This window comes from Mesocricetus auratus, unplaced genomic scaffold (assembly GCF_017639785.1).
Source record: "Mesocricetus auratus isolate SY011 unplaced genomic scaffold, BCM_Maur_2.0 Super-Scaffold_100018, whole genome shotgun sequence".
Classification (NCBI taxonomy): Eukaryota; Metazoa; Chordata; class Mammalia; order Rodentia; family Cricetidae; genus Mesocricetus; species Mesocricetus auratus.
This window is the reverse complement of record NW_024429199.1, coordinates 20250696-20265681: the sequence shown is the minus strand read 5'-3', so window position 1 is coordinate 20265681 and position 14986 is coordinate 20250696. Positions and strand designations below refer to the sequence as shown.

The 14986-nt window shown below is 37.8% G+C and overlaps 1 protein-coding gene across 3 annotated transcripts in view; it reads right to left on the bottom strand.

The window, feature by feature from the left end:
* Lama2 (laminin subunit alpha 2) overlaps window positions 1-14986 on the bottom strand; it is a 549107-nt gene that overhangs the window by 179526 nt on the left and 354595 nt on the right. For all 3 annotated transcript variants that reach the window (XM_013110210.3, XM_013110209.3, XM_005065788.4), the window contains exons 23-28: window positions 10851-11087; window positions 9527-9670; window positions 8667-8846; window positions 8371-8559; window positions 8159-8292; window positions 4797-4914 (exon numbers count right to left, since the gene is read on the bottom strand). In XM_013110210.3, the coding sequence (XP_012965664.1) occupies window positions 4797-4914; window positions 8159-8292; window positions 8371-8559; window positions 8667-8846; window positions 9527-9670; window positions 10851-11087 (1002 nt within the window). The remainder of the gene's footprint in view (window positions 1-4796; window positions 4915-8158; window positions 8293-8370; window positions 8560-8666; window positions 8847-9526; window positions 9671-10850; window positions 11088-14986) is intronic.

The following is a 14986-nucleotide window of genomic DNA, read 5'->3' as shown; positions in this document are numbered from 1 at the left end:
GTAATTCAAACTCTCCCAAAATTCTCTTCCCATGTCCTGAAATTAGACAAAACTCAATTATCTTCTGTCTTCTTTTCATCTTTTCTTTCACAATATGGCATATCCCCCAAAATTAGTATATAATCAAATTTGTACAAATATGTGGGGCAGTAGAGCCAACAGAGTTAAAGAAGAGTAGGGAGCCAACATGTTTCCAAATTGTTCAACAGTCCTCCCTCCTCGGAGACAATGGAAGTAGACAAGTATAGATGCCACTGAAGATACTCTACCTCAGATCTCTGCAGGGGCTTTGCATCACGGACAACACGACTTGAGTTTTTCTCTGGACACTTACTACATTCTATTGCACACAGTACTTTGAGTACTTCAGGCCTGAGTTTTCTGACCTGAATCACATGGATCTTTTATATAGTATTTGAATATAAGTCAATGCATATTGTTGGAAGCAAGTTTATCCCAGTACAAATCACAGCTTTGCTACTGAACAACTATGTTATGGTGGACAAGTTCCTTTAGCTGCGTGGGCTGTAGTTTTCTCACAGGGAACATGGAGATTAAAAATAAAACTGTGGTGATGGTATATGTATGTCATGAAATGTGTTTGAGATTATACAGGATATTGTAAGTATGCAAAAAATTAAGTTTTGTTTTGTATAGCAATGCTGCAAGCATCATTTAATCCATAAAACTAATGCTTCACATAAAATTAACATAAGTGTCCTGTTCTAGATAAGATTTAGACGTAGTTGCCAAGAATAAACTAAAAATAAAGGCAGCCACAATTGCTGTAAGTTTCTCAGGAAAGGAAATAGCAAATAAAGCATCTATCCATAACATATCCCTTGATATTTAGAGATATAACCATGTGTCACAAAACAATGCTTCAATCAACTGCATAGCACATACACAATAATGGCCCTCACATATTACTTTGAGCAGGCACAGAGCAGTCATCTTGCCATGTATACACGCATGCCATGATATTTGCATAGGGATGTACTTCACTAGTGTCACAGTTCTCACATATCTTCCCATCATTAAGGAGGACATGGCTGCATGAAAACAGTCTTTGGGTCTCTTTCGCACACGCCCCATGCTACCAAAGTGATAGAGGACCCTTCGAAGGAAGTATGCATGTTGAAGGGGACACGTCTCTTTCCACATTATTATTTATGACTTTCCAATAAGTATACCATGGGGACTTAGGGGCTGGAGAGATGGCTCAGATGTTAAGAGCACTGGCTGCTCTTCTGGAGGTCATGAGTTCAATTCCCAGCAAACACATGGTGGCTCACAGCCTTCTATAATGCGGTTTGGTGCCCTTTGTTGCATGCAGGCATACATACAGGAAGAATGCTGTTAACATAATATATCAGGGACTTAAAATTTATGTTGCCCCAACTGATAGGCCCTGATTGACCCAGTCAAACACCACACCATTCAACTGTGATGCAGAAGTCTTACCAAAACAACACCTGGGAAGAAGGGTTAAGAGACAGGAACTATCAAAATAACAACTAGTCATCGTTATCACACTTCTGTTTTGTGTGATATCATTGAAGAGTATCATACAGCTAATGCTAAAAGGTCATAGAAGATGGGGGTCTGCATATAATCTAAGCTGAATTTAGGTTTAGGTATTAGTCTAATCCTAAAATAATCTGGAAAACATGCTAAGCAGGGTGGTTCTGTGAACAAATATAATGCAGAGAGACTTTCATTTGACTCCTAAAGCAATTCTAGTTCTCATCCTCAATCATAAAATCATATTAATTGTGCATCTTAAGGATAGGAAATTGTGATAAACAGAATATTTTCCTGTCACTCCAGATATTAGGCAAAAATGTAGTATCTTTATAAATGGTAGTATTTTAAATGGTAATACTTAATTCTTACTTCATGCAATCTCTTTTTGCCTAAAAATATGAAATGAACAGCTTACCAATGTAGATATCTATAGAATTCTACCCAGTTGGTGAAGATGTTGTAAAGGAAACATTTTGTGTATTCATAACCCAAAGCATATGTTACTGGAATGGGGTAGATTATTTCAAACCTGTCTTTAGCTCTTGTTTTGACGATTAGATTTTATGCCTGGGTAATTACAGTTTAGCATCAAAATGAGTTATAAATAAGATGTATAATGGATTAGAGGCAACCAGATGTGGAGAACATGTCAGGTATCTTATTATGAGAGATAAGCTTTTATCTCCATAATCTCTTTACTAAATCCTCACCGTGAACAACAGCGCTGGTGACTCGGAGCCTGAGTGGAGCTCACAGGACACAGACAAAGATTACATGGACACATTCTAGGTTTTTCTTAGTTTCTTTCATCTTCCTTGGCTTAATTTGTGCTAATTCATATTTTCAAACAATGGCAAATCATAAAAAACAGTGCTGTAGTGTGGTTTACTATTTTTAAACACCTCTAAGTCACAAGGCAAACACTGGCATGAAGAGTGTGGAGATGTGCAGACTACACTGGAATGCTCTCATGATCTTCCAATATTTTTGTGGAAAATGAAGAGAATCATATTAAATAAATGGAAAGAAATGTAGACACAGTAACTTTCTTCTCAGGATACTTTAAGGTCAAGCTTGATTCTGAATATTTTCTATAGGAAAATTACATTACTGAGTCAGAACTTTCAGAATGCCCACCTCATAGCTTAGATAACTATACAATGGTGACTATATATAATAATAATGAGGTCTGTAGCAGTTAAGAGATTTGGCCAAGGTCACACAGTTTTCCAGCAGTGCAGTCACATAATGAAACAAAATTCCATCTCTTTATAAAAGTCTAAAGTTCTCTGTGTTCTGTGTACTTTCATCTTTCATGCTCACTAGAAGTTAGCCTATTTTGTATGCATACATTGCCTCATTTTCCAGCCATATATTGTATATGTTTGGAAGGGTATATAGATAATTGTAACAATTTGTAGTGTGTGAAAATATATATGCAAGGGAACTATTACTTAATAATGAGATGGGTTCTTTGATTATTTATGATATCAAAGTGGGCATATTATATTGAATATCACCTTTTAATCAGGTGATGGAGCTGCTACAAGGCATTTCAGTCACCCCATGAAGTTGTTCCTTGAACAGTGTGGAGCCATATAGTGGTGCCTAAGCTGACTAGCACTGGTTTTCTTCCATGAATTTTCTCTTATATTAATCCTTGAGGTTATTCTCTCTGTAAAAACTCGAGGATCAGCAATAAACCAGCAAAGTACCCAAAGTGGTGGGATGAGGAAGAGTCATAATATCAAATTTCTGTTGTTCTTTACATAAGCTATTCACTCTAGGGAAACATGTGTTTGATATTCTGACTGCATTTATTTATTTATTTGTTTATTTATTTATGTATATGTGCTTTGGTATGTGCATACCACAAAGAATGCACGGAGGTCAGAGGGCATCCTGAGGCAGTCTGCTCTTTCCTTTCGCAATGTGGGTCGTGGAAATTGAAGGAAGTTAGGTCGTGAGGTTTGGCAGCAAGGGTCTTTGCTTGCAATGGCAACTCATCAATCCATATTCAATATTTTCAAGATGTTTTTTAACTTTGACCTGGACTCCTGCATGCCATTTTCAACAAAAACTTCCAATATTCCATTTACAACATAATATAAACTATTTATACTAAAATATTAGTACATGCGTCATAACACTAACTCTAATGAGTAAGACTGACTTCAAAACAGTGATATGTGCATTAGGTTCACAACTCAGACAATCTTCATAAACTCTTAATCTGTAGGAGGCAGAGACATCAATAATATCCAGTTGTCATGCAAAGGGCACCAACTAAAGTGACTAATAAGACAGTATTTGGGATGCAGCAGGTCCCAGAAAACTCTTTAAGGCCAGGCTCTACAGAAGACCAGATACCATTAGTTACTTACTAAACTGAGTATTTATCATGTCCAGTTTAAAGATGGTTAGAAGCTTGTGCAAAACAGCCAGGTGGTGGCTGCTCATGCCTTTAATCTCAGCACTTGGGAGGCAGAGGTAGGTGGGTCTCTGTGAGTTGGAGACCAGCCAGGTCTACCAAGCGAATTACAGGACAGCCTCCAAAGCTACACAAGGAAACCTTGCTCAACAAAACAAAACAACAACAAAACCTATGTAAGGTCTCAGCCCTAGAACATGATAAAGTTTAGATTCAAATTCAGCCCAGCTCCTTAACTCTCCCAACTCTCCAATATTCTTTTTAAGAGTTAATATTTGTAGAAATTGATTAGTCCACTAGAAGGTAGTCAAAGGCCTATCCTATCAATGAAAAAAATTGTTTTAAAATTGTAGTGGCTGAAAGATAATAGCACTATTGGAACAAATTTATGTCCTTTTGAGAAGACTACGTTGAATGGAACAGCCTGCTATTTAGTGCAGAAATTTTGTCTGTTCTATACAGAAACACTCTCAAAACAGATATAATCACATCTTACAATCACTGCAGTTTAAATGCCTCTCACTGCTCAGAAATGATGCCAAGAAAATAGATGAGTTATAACAAATCAACCTTTTGAAGCACACTCACCGCCCCCTCTGACTGTGACATTTCTTTACAAATCTCCTAATTTTTACCAGACTTTCCCCTTCAGATGCGATTCTTTATAAGGCAACAATACCATTATCACATTGCCCCTGTGTCTCATACTGTGTGTGAAAGATCAAATGAATAGGGTAAGAGTACACGTGGAAGTCAAGTGCAAAGTGAGTTTGGAAAGGACTCCTGTTTGCCTCTGGAAGAGAGCTGAGCTTAAGCAAGTTAGCAGTAGCGATCTTACCTCACAGGACAACCCTGAATAGCCAGGGGGGCAGTCACATCTTTCTATCAAGTGTGCTGGTGGACTTGATGCAGTCGCATGTCCTGGTTCAGCTACTTCCATGGAGATTTCAGAAATGCTAGAAGGAGAGAGCAAAGTCCGTGATCATACAGCCACATACAGCTTCTCTCAACAAGTCAAGCCTTAATGAAGAACCTCCTCAGGTTATTGCTAGTCACGGGTAAATTCTTTTGCTTTCTCATTTTCAATGAACCAAAACACACACATTTGTCAAGGTAACATGATATTATACATTGTAGAAAGGGGCCATCAAGCTATTAACTACATTGTTTTGAAGCTGCTTAAATTCCAGGGGCTCAGTTGCCACATCTTATTATTATATTTTTTTATTTCCTCAAAGTCTGAGCTCATGCATTAGAAAAATATCCACATAAATCCTAAGGAGTTTAGTAAATTGGATGTCTGCTGTCCTGTTGAGAAGTTATTATAAAGACTTTTACCCCCCCAGTTTTTCAAATGTGAGTAGCTTCATACAGACATGGCCAATTAATTAGACATTTATATTCCTTCAAACAGGCATCCCAAGGTCACTCTCTCTTAGAATGTCTCCTGTAGTCACTAGTGAAATTGCTTTTAATTTACTACATTTTTCCTCTGGAGCCTCTGGTGTCCTTTTAAGAACTTTGGAAAGCCTCCTAGAAAACAATACAGACCATGATCTAACCCTGATCTTTAAGAGGATAAAGAGCTTTCCAAATTAATATTTTATTAGCTTTATTAGATAAATCCTTCAAGTGATTTAATTCACCCTTTCTATTGGTGAGAAAGAAAAAAATATATATTCCCAGTGAACCCACTGATACCTTCTTCATTAATTTGAAATTATGCATTAAAATATATATGCAGTCCATAAACCCAGACTATTTCATGACTGACTAACTGCAACATGAAAATGTTCTGCAAATAAACTTTTAAGTGAAACACTGAATAGATTTTCCTCAATAAAAGGCACCTGCAACAGCCTAAGGAGGTTGAATCATAATCTTTATAACAAGCATAGCTAAGTCTTACTGAATTATGAATGTGCGTGCTGGTATCAGTAGCATTTTGATCTGCACTTGGGAGCCTTATTGAAACCAATTTTGGGCTAAAATGCAGGTTTCACCTTCTCCTCCTTAGAGTAGCATAATAGTTGTGAACTGTAAACAGTCACTCCTCTCCCATAAGAAAGCCTTTAATGCTCTATGCTCCCTGAATTCTGCAGAGCAAGAGGAAAACTTGTTGCCTGTTTGACCAGCATTTTCTCCATTGAAACCCGGTGGGGCTCCATAGCTACTTTGAGAAGATACATATCTGTTTGTTTTCATTCTCTTGTACATGCATTGTACTAGAAAGCTATGTTTAAAAATCTAGAGACTCTCAGTAGCAACAATAGATAGCTCTGCCGTAAATAATGTTTCTCAGGTGATCAGAGGAGCTCACATGTGGGTGAAAGGTCACGGAGGTGAGGAGGAGGAAGTGCAATGGCTTTGCTTGTGTCTGGATATGGCTTCCGTTTAAATGAGTACTAGAAGTTGCTTCCTTCATACTACACGTGTAACTCTTAAACTCTGTTTTGGACACTGATATGGTTGCTGTAACAATAAAGGTGAGGGATTATGTCCTCCTGGGGGCACATTTTAAAGCTTTTAATCTTGTCAGAATTCCACTGTCTTCAATAATCAGGTGAGTGATGTATCTGCCTTACTTGTTTTTTGGTGAGCTTACAACAGTTTTGATAGGGCTTAGAAAAAGTGATGTATACTGAAAAATGAAGACAACACTGGTCCTATTGGTTACATTATCAACATTTTCTATGAGCATCCAAGTTCTTATTGTGGTCTACAGGAATTTGCAAAGTAGTCTCCCTGAGTATCTAATATGCAAACCTACTTTGGCTTCTATTACTAGTGTACATTTGCTATGCTAAGATAATTAACAAAACAAGAGACAGTGCTTTTTTTCCCCATAAGTCCATGTATTTATTTTTATGGCAAACGATGGGAATAAAAATGAGGAAGTGAATTTTGGTCCGTGATTAACTCTTTCACTGAATGCCACCCCCCCCTACAAATGATGTGAACAGCATGAATATTCCATTAGACAAAAAGGAGTTCTCAGGGAGACTGTGTGCATGCCTAGCACAGTACAAATATCTGAAACTTAGAAAATTTTGGATTCATTAGTTTGACTATGAGAGGTTTCCTCTTTTGTGTTTATTTTCTTTAGCTTGATATATTCATTTGTCATATGACTATTTTACAAACATGTATTCACTCCATGTTCTCCAGAATATGAAAGAATATAACATGCGAAGGAGACATTGAATTACTAAGTAAATTCAACACAATGTTCAGTCTCTGCACCGAGAACTTAATTATATCTGTGTGAGTTCTCATTTCATCTATTGGATGATCCTTCTGCTAGTGAAGGTGTCTCCTGGAGCCTCCACTGTTCTCTTTATTCTACATTATTTTATTCTGTTCTATTTTCTCTTTCCAAATACTTGTTTTATCATAGTCTATAAACATGCTTATCTATTTTTGAAATGGGATAAACATCCATTGACTTTTGTCACTGGGTCATCCCACCATTTTGTAATCAGAGTTGTGGAAAACAATAGTTGGCACTTTCAGTACTAGGTTCTTTGTGTCTTTCATTCTTTAACTTGGGACAATTTCTAAACAAAGGCATCAGTGAAAATTGATATTGGAAAAGGCACTGGTATGGTCCCAAGTGCCATCCTCAATGATGTCTCCATCAATTGGCCTCTTTGATTCACATGGAAACACTGAGTACTCTCTTGAAATATTCCCAGTTTAGCTTCCTTAGTGTCACATACGTTTCTTCAATTCATCTGTTTAATTTTTTTCACTATGATTTTCAATCAAGTTACATCATGATATCCAGAGTAAATAAACATATATGTTACACTGGCATGGGTAGATGGGAATGCTCAAGGATGGAGGAGACTGGACTAACTTGGCCTTGAATGCTCATCTTCATATTTCAAGGTCATTTTATCAATAATCTTACAACAGATTTACAACATTACAGTTAAATATATGTGTTTTGTGCTATCCTGAACTTTTCCTGGTGCATTAAACTCACCATGATTAATGTAAATAAGGATATTGTTCTTAAGTTTTATATACTGGGGATAATTTATGGTATCTTCTCCCAAGTGATCAGAAGCCTCCTTTGGTTTGTCTTTTATCACCTTAGTTCCAAATTAGCCCCTTGTTGGATTCTTTTCTGGTGTCTCCCTGACCAGCCCTGTAGACTTTAGAACAAGAACTTGAGTGCTCTCCATCATACTTTACCGGCTTTGTCTCACAACATTTCCATAAGTAGCCTTGATAAGAATATAGTGAATATCGTAGAGTATATCCAAGAAGTCTTCACGGGTCACAGTTCTACTGATTCGAGGATCATCACCATAATATTTCCATTCTTTCTGTAAATAAAAAAGTGCATTGTGATAAAACTGCATGAAAAAAATAGTATCTTTTCACCAAACAACTACAAAATTTACCTCTGTCATTTCAATCTCATGCCTTGTCAACTGGCCAATGAGAGGGGCAGCCATGTGCCTGGTGATAATTCTAGCATGAGTAGAAGTCCCACCTCGAATGATAACTTGAGGTTTGTATGTTGAAAAGCCTGTCTCATCCCGTGCCTCGAAATAGATTGCATACTTCAATTTACCCCCATAGGCCATCAACTGAAAAAAAATAGGATAAAGAGTGATGATTAGGTAAACCTCCAAATGACCCGGCTCCCAAACATTGTTTTACTTTGCTCACTTGTGAATTTCAGGGTCATTTTTACCTTTCTTCCTTCAAATTGTTCTGGGAGTTTCCAGTAAAAAGGTTCCAGATGGAGCTCTTGCCTGACTTCATCCATTGTTGCAACAATCTCTGGGTGCTGGGAAGCAATGCCTTTGGTAGTTGTGTGCTGTAGGCCCTCATCCACCAGAGGCAGGACGGTCAGCTCATCACTCAGAGTCACCTGCATGGTGTCACATTTCATCAGGACGCTGAATATGTGCATGAATATGAAGCACTCTTTTAGAGCTAAGTATGGAGACATGCCCATCTGAGTTCCTGTCCCTACTTTGACGTGATGTCACAAGAAGAAGAAATGAGACATGGCAGGTGAGGGCAGACTTGCAAAATAAAACTCATAATCTATAAAAATTGGAAGATTTTTTCCCACTGACAAAAGTTGAAATTAAATTCTGGAGAGATAAATGGAAATTAAAGTCAAAATGAGCATAATCCCAAATGCAAACAATGGATAGTTTCCTATGACTGGTTGGAAGGCACACAATAGGCTGTGGTTTTCAGGGCTGCATTCGATGTCAGCAGTCACACTCCGGCACCTCCTTCCTCAGGATGTAGAGGCTTCTCAAGCCAGAACACCATGCCTCCCTGGCAATGTTTCCCGTTTCCACTTGCCATCTAATTCCTTATCAACAGTAAGTGAACAGTCTTCTAGGAGGAATTTTAAAGAGGCATTTACGCCAATTGCCTAATGGTACATAGAGCCTTTACCATTTCGGGAATGCACACAGGGGACAAGGTTCCTTAAATGTTTTGCCATTTCCTACCGCCCCTCAGGGCCCGGCTAAAAGATTCCTGCAGGAATGAACATTATACCATTACACGGCTCAGCGGCTTCTTACTCACCAACATGCGGATCAGACCCTCTGCTTCAGAGCACTGACTAGTAACTCCAAAGCAATAGCAGCTGCTGCAGCCAAGTGGGTTCTTGGCATCAAGTCCAAATTTGCCAGGCCGGCACTTGTCACAGTGGACACCTTCTACATTCACCTGTAGAAAGAGGAGGGTGCTTCAGGGTCATTGTCATAAGAGAAATCAACTTAAGAACAATGGAGAACAGCACATTTCTTTTTCATTTAGCTAAATAAAAGGAATGAATGAAGACTCTGGTATTTACAGCTCATATCCCTGTCAGGATTTCTTGGTACTTTAAAAGGTATTTCATTCCTAAATGTACCTGTAACTAAGGGTGCTGTATGCTGTTGTTGGGATCTAGCAGTGCATTTCCTAAGACTCCTCTGTGAGCTATAAGATTTTCAAGAGCAAAAGAAACCAATGATTGCTAGCTACGAAAAAAGTCAGGATGCTAAAATTCAACATTTGCATATCTAATACTATACAAATGCTATAGTATAATACATATACAACATGCAGCAAATATAGCACATGACCATAATATAGTGTGTATGTGTGGAGTATGTTAATCTGATAAGCTAGGTTCCTTAGGAAAGAGGATATTGTTTCTGAAATTCAAGAGCTGCTCACTTCCCCGATTTCAATCTGCCATTTCCCCTGCCTTTCTTTGCATAGACTTTGCTTGAAAAGCTATCTGTGACACTGTTTTAACCACATTTTTCTTGGGATTGGTTATTTTTCCAGGAATATATAAGGGGCAAAAATATCCCTCTTACCCATTTTAATTGGCTGTTTTTCTACATCATTTAACAGTACTAATGACAACTGAAATTTGCACATACTTAGCCACTGTTTGTTATGTTAGCTTACACACGTGATGTAATTTTACTGAATTTCCACAGCAGTAAATATGCTAAAGTGTTCAGTGGCTGCAGATTAACTGCAGGGGAAATAGTTTGTGATATTTTGGCTATCAACTGTGGTTTCCCTCTGGCTGTGCCTGAAAGCCCTCCCTGACCACTCCACAGGCATTTATTTAAGCAAGAAGAACACAGAAGAAAAACAACTTCAAGCACTATAGAAATTATACCTTGTGTGTTGACAAGAAACAAGACTGGGTTTGGGTTGAAATTAAGTTCTTGAAAAGAGGAGTGCATGCCAATGATCTTACATCAAGGAAATCTGTGTCTAGCCTTGAATGTTTGTTTGTGTTGCTTAAAGTAGCAAGCATAGCAAACAGTGAATGGAGGTCTAACTGAGCCATAGAATCCACAGTAAATGAGGGTTTTCCTTGCAGCACTTCAGCTATTCATACCTTACAGGTGCACTGTCCTGTTTGATCAGTACAGGAGCATTTTCTAGTCTCTGAATCACAAGTTGTGGCATCTGTCCCTGGAAGGAAGCATTGGCAGAGACTGCAGTGAGGGTAGTTCCAGTGACCTCGGTTGCACTCCGAGCATCTCACACCGGAGAATTTTGGATAACAGGTGCACTGGCCAGTGTTTACATTGCACTGTGAATCCAAGGACCCAGTTGTGCTGCAGTTACAAGCCTGTGGAAGAGAGAAAAGCATCATCTGTTGACACAACTGCATACGAAACATCTCAATAGTTTAACCTTGATGTTTCTATCCCACTATGCACATATGAACCATGTATCTACTACATGCTTGTAATGCTGAAGTTCAGTCCTTTGGGACACGTTGGTAAACAAAGAATTAAAAGGCTTCCTGCATGTAAGAAAATGTATGATAATCTAGAAATATAGGTTTTGTTTTATTGTTTCCCTTATTGTTACTTTAAATGACATTATTTATTTCATGTGTGCACCCATGTATGCATATGTATATGTGTGTGTATGTGTATGTGTGTGTGTGTGTGTGTGTGTGTGTGTGCTGGCAAGTGTGTATGCACATGCTTCTGTCGCCCTCAAGTGAGACTGTCTCTTACAGGAGCTTGTGGGCCCATCAATTAGGCTATCTCTATGTGTTCCAGGGATCAAGGTTAGGGCCCCACGTGCATGTGCCAAGCACTAGATTGACGGAGCTACCCCCTCAGCCCTGATAGGAAACTAGCTTTCTATGTCTTCTTTGCTATGCAGGGAAGAGGCTCTAGGAGGAATTGCCATTTAGAGTAATTTTAGGGCTAGTGAGATGTCTCAGTGGGTAGAGAGTAGTGCTGTGCTTGTGTTCAGGCCTAATGACCTGCTCTTACAGGGTGACAAGAAAGAACTGCTTCCAGAGATTTGTCCCCTGACTTCCATGCTCATGCTGTGGCAGGCACAGGCATGTCTGTGTGCATGCACGCACCCTTGAAAAGAATTTTAAAAAGTCAGTTTAAAATAGTGATATAAACTGAGGCTGTTACAAACGTTTGTTTCTTTCTTTCCTTCTTTTTTTTTTGGCTGGCTTCCACTTTCCATTTATTTAATTACACCAAGTCCAACATTAAAATAGAATGAAAAGTATACACAGACCAAAAACAAGAAACCAAATCAAAACAAACCCTTTATATAAATATGAATATGTATTATATAAATATATATATTCTTCCTTCCTTCATAATGTAGGAGGAATTAAATTTAATTAAAATTTAAATATAAATAAGATATTGGGAGTTGATTATGTGATTGGAACTATATGAACATTTTTACACATACACACACATGAGAAAGAGGGAGAGCAGTGTGAGTGAGTGAGTGAATGAGTGAGTGAGTGAGTGAGAAATTCAACAAAAGTATAGATTCTTGGGTATTTGTTCCAGTCTTCTGGGATATGGGTTGACAGTGTTGGTGTTTGATGAAGACTCTAGTTGCTTGACATTGACACGGAGTAGATGGAGAGACACACTTCAAAGATTGCCGTGGCTATTAATAGAACTCAATTCCAAAAACACACTTAGATTTAAGTATTTTTCTCAACTTCTTAATCTGGTCTGTTTCCTTTTAGTCTCCTTTAAATACACACAAACATTGCATTTTACAATTACAACAATCCTGTAAAAGGCAGGACGTATGGTCAAGTGTTAGCTAATACTTGAATAGTAGAGCAATAAGGTGTCCAGACCTAAGCTTCATCTCCACCTACTACTTATTAGCCATATAGCCTGAGTCAGGTTAATTTACCTCTGGATGCATCAGATTTTTCTATCCTTAAAAATAAATGATACAGTGACCACCTCACATTGATGCTGTGAGGAGAAGACACAATGGACATGCATACTCCATAGAAGTGGTTTCATGTTATTATTTTACAGATAATGAAAAACAGGCTGTAAGAGGTTTTCAAACTTGCACAGTCACAGTTAAGTGGCAGGACGGGGTCTGAAAAGTTCTTTGGGACTACAGGTTAGTAAGAAAGTAAAAAAGAAAGGCATATGCCCCTTTCCTTAATTTAAAACAGGGATGCAGGAATATTCAAGACTGTCCAATGGTAAAGCAAGGGATGGGTTCCCAACTCAGCAGGGTACTTCGGGGATGGAGAGATGGAGTAAGAAGGTGACTTCTAAGAGATGCACTTTCTAAGATACAGATAACCCAGTACCACATCTCTGGTGGCTAATCTTGATTGTCAACTAGAGCACATCTTGAATCAACTGGAACCCAAGATCTAGGCTGTCCTGTGAGGGTTTTTTTTAGATTGTTTTCAACAAGAAGACCCATCTTAAATTTGGTCTATGCGTTGTTACAGCCACCCAAAAGGGTGTGGAAGAAGGAAGCTTTGCTCTTCGCCTGCTTGCCTTCACTCTTGCTATCAAGTTCACTTGTCCTGTTGCTGAGTTATTTCTTTGCTGGTATTGAAACCAGGTGTGTTGTCATTCCGATGTAGACTGAAGACCAGCAGCTCTCCAGGAATCCTCTAGGACTCCAGCACCATATTGGGACTTCTCAGATATCCAGCTTCATGGATGGAGCAACTACAGGAGTCTCTTTTCCTTTGTGAGACAACCCTTGTTTGGACTACCTGGACCAAGTCTCATAAGTCATTCTAATGAAGCCCCTTTTAATATACATGTATTCATATACATATATCTCTTTCTGTTCCTTTAGAGAACTCTGATAAATAAAATAACCCTCATATAACTCGCTTAAAGAATAGCAGATGTAGAATGTACTTTCCAAAATCAGAATGATTTAGTAAATCATGTACATTTTTTCCTTTGCCAGTTTCACTGAGTATGTGTGGACTCACTTAAATAAAATAGAAAGAAAATAATGATATGGTATGGAAACTATAACCATGGGATAGATTTTAAAAGGTTCCAAAAAGCACCATTACTTTTAGATGACAAACATATAAAATGTCTTCTAACCGGTTTTGTTGTATACAATCAAATAACTAGCTCTTGAGGATTTCTGACAGTACAAATAGACTTTGGAATCATTCCAGATCAGGAAGTTTATTTGAGAAATTACTGTGGGAATAAATGAGACAACTGTGTGTTCAGATAGCACTATACCCAACATCAAACTTAATTTATAATTGGATGTAATGTTTGTTTAGGAACAGAGGATTTATTCGTCTTTCCGCCGCTAGTGAAGAAAGGCAGGCTTGGTATCCTACTGCAACTGCAGTGACAGCTCAAATGATTTGTGTGCACACACCTCAGCACGGAGCAATTCTCCATGGCATAAAAGGAAGAGACTCTCTTAGTTCCAAATCACTGTTACTTTAAATTATACTCACCCAATAGGAGAATGTCTGCTCATAAATAATTTCTAATAGCCACATGGTTTTTATAAATCCTTCTAATAGCAAAATGTGCAGTTACTCAGAAATTTGGGCTGCTTTAAACAATAGTTCAAAGTAATAACATTCAATTGAGACTTCAATCAATATAATGTTTATTCAGTGACCAGTAAGAGGGTAAGTCCCAAATAACTCTTAAAGTCACTAATTCATATGTATATGGGTTGATGCCTGCACTGATTATAAAGAATCAGTTTTGATTTCAAGAATTTCATTAAAATTTGGCACTATTGTAAGCTTTGTGGATAAAATGTACTCCCATGTCTTTATTTTTTTAACAAAACTATTCCAAGTGACAAAGTTGATAGAAACTTAGGTTTGACTTTAAAATGCAAATAATAATAATGATGATAATAATAATATAATCACTTAGAAGCTTAGGGCACTATTTATACTCAATAAAAACTGTCAAATTCTTGAAAAATTGTTTTTAAAAGTGTAGCATGATAGAATGTCAACCTTAATACCATGAAAGATAAGAAAATGAGTGTCTTTTCCAGTGTGTATGCCTTCTGATCACATATTGGAGCGTGGTCTGAGCTTCATTAAACAATTACTAATACTTAAATTCTTTTTGAGGTCAGTGTATTTTAGTCCAGTATTCACTTACTTTAAAATTTTTTGAATTCTCTGAGAATTTTGTAAAATGTATTTTGATTATGTGCACCCTCAATACTTTCTGGTACCTCATCCCAGACCTAACT